This window comes from Arachis ipaensis, chromosome B01 (assembly GCF_000816755.2).
Source record: "Arachis ipaensis cultivar K30076 chromosome B01, Araip1.1, whole genome shotgun sequence".
Taxonomy (NCBI): Eukaryota; Viridiplantae; Streptophyta; class Magnoliopsida; order Fabales; family Fabaceae; genus Arachis; species Arachis ipaensis.
In genome coordinates, this window is record NC_029785.2 from 3,525,053 (window position 1) to 3,527,210 (window position 2,158).

The window sequence follows — 2,158 nt, forward strand, 5'->3', positions numbered from 1 at the left end:
ATGTAAAATATAATTCAAACCAACGTTTAAAAAAAAAAAAAAACAAATTTAACCTCAATCCAAAAAACTTCAGGCTTAACCAAAATTTCAGGTCGAATCAATTTGTGTAGCCCCCCTTTGAAACTCTGATCTCTTTGCACTTCCACGTGTAACTTGTTCTTTGTGTTTGCCCTTTTGTCTAAATCAAGCTCTCTTTATTAGTAGACCACATTATATATGTTGAGACAGGGTTTAGGTTTGAACTTTGAACGATACTATGATGCCTTGGAGGTTGGCAAGATGTCTATGTGAATGGGAAGGTTTTTGATGCTCTCTTTAATTTGGAGCTAAGAAAGATACAAACAAGTAAATATAATACCAAACATATATATATTTATTTATTTTTTAATTATTATAGTGCGGATCTACGGATCGAATACGCGGATGTAGAGCAGATATCCGCGATCCGATCCGCAAAGAGTGCGGATCGAATGCGGATATTTACCGCGGATCTGCGGATACGATCCGATCTATGGACGCCCCTAATTCGAATTGGTGTTATTCTTTAATCTGCCTTGTGTCTCAGAATTGGATCTTAGTGGATTCTCAACTTGATAATAATCTTCCTTGTAATGTTTCTAACTATCTTCATTCTCTGCCACAATACCGGAAAACTTTTCTGTGCACTAATTCATTTGAGAATTGTAACTATCTGTGAAAGAAGAGAATAAAGAGAACAGAGAAAAACATAGCATAATTTTTATACTAATTCTTGATACTACTAAATGCAATGCTACTAATTGAGTTTAAATAAGCTATTTAAGCTCATCCTTGTTACATTTTAAAGTATAATAATCATACTACTAGATGTGTTCTTCATTTTTCTTTCTAGTTTCAATTTTCTCATATTTGAGAAGCTTACTTTTTTAATGCCAAGTATTACTAACAAAAAACATATATAAAGTATTCTTTATCCAAATGCATTAAAAAATTTTGGCTTAATTATATCATCTATACATCAAAATTTTACTACTGAATTGGTCATTCAAATAAAATACATATTGATATGACTGATTTTTAGTGTATAAATAGTATTTTTTTTTTTTTCGATAGATGCATCAATAATATAGCAAATACCAAAATCAAAAGGATTATTATGAAGTGGTAAGCATCATCATATTCTTAAACTCCTCAAAATCGAGTTGTCCATCCAAATTAGTATCATAGGATAAAATCATTGCCCTGCAATCCTTATTCCCACTCTGTTGTTCCAACAAGCCAAGCCTCTTCAACACACACTCAAGCTCTTGGCTACTTATGAATCCATCTCCATTCAAATCAAACACCTCAAACGCCTTCGCAAGATCGCTTTCGACTTCCTCAACCTCGCCCTCGTTTTCGCCATTGTCGTTGATCTTTAACATGGAGTCGTAGAAGAACAAGAACTCATCCAAGTTGAGGCTCTTCTTTCCAACTACATGCTCTTCTAGCTCCTGGAGGCTAGTGCTGGAGCCTCCTGTCTTGTCTAGAAGCCAATTCAACTCGTCAAGGCTCACTAATCCATCGCCATTCTTGTCCAGCTTCTCAAAAATTCTTTTCAAGTCATTGTGGGTTAAGGAACACATTTTTGTGGAGGAGAGTAAAAGGGTATATCAATAGTTTCAGTTTCAAAAGTCACAATTGTTATATGGTTATGTTTATGTGTTGGTGCAATACGTGAAGGGTCCTTTATATAAGGAAGCCACTTAGATAAAGATGTCAAAAACATCTTTTTTTAAAGATATTTTTTAAAAATTAAAATTTAACACATATAATCAATTAAATTGTATTATTTTTATTAAAATTAGACTGGATAAATCAGTTTAGCAAAAAAATTAATAAATTAAATTTTTAAACCGGTATAAATTAATATTTTTTTATAAAAAATTACTACAATATCCCTATTATAAAACACAACTAAAATATCCCTATCTATATATATTTTTTGAAAACTTTAAATTCTAACCCTATAACGATAGAGAAAAAAAGGGTTAGAATTTAGAATTCTCAAAATTAATATATATAATAAGAGTATTTTAGTCATTTTATATAATAGGGATATTGTAGTCATTTTTTATAAAAAAATAATATTAATTTAGACGAATTCAAAATTTGATTCACTATTTTTCGGTCAAATTAA

General features: G+C 31.0%; 1 protein-coding gene across 1 annotated transcript; it reads right to left on the reverse strand.

Annotated features, from left to right (window-relative positions):
• Positions 937–1,692, reverse strand: LOC107645682 (probable calcium-binding protein CML44). The gene has a single exon (XM_016349788.2). The coding sequence runs from the start codon at positions 1,602–1,604 to the stop codon at positions 1,134–1,136; it is 471 nt and encodes a 156-aa protein (XP_016205274.1). The 5' UTR covers positions 1,605–1,692; the 3' UTR covers positions 937–1,133.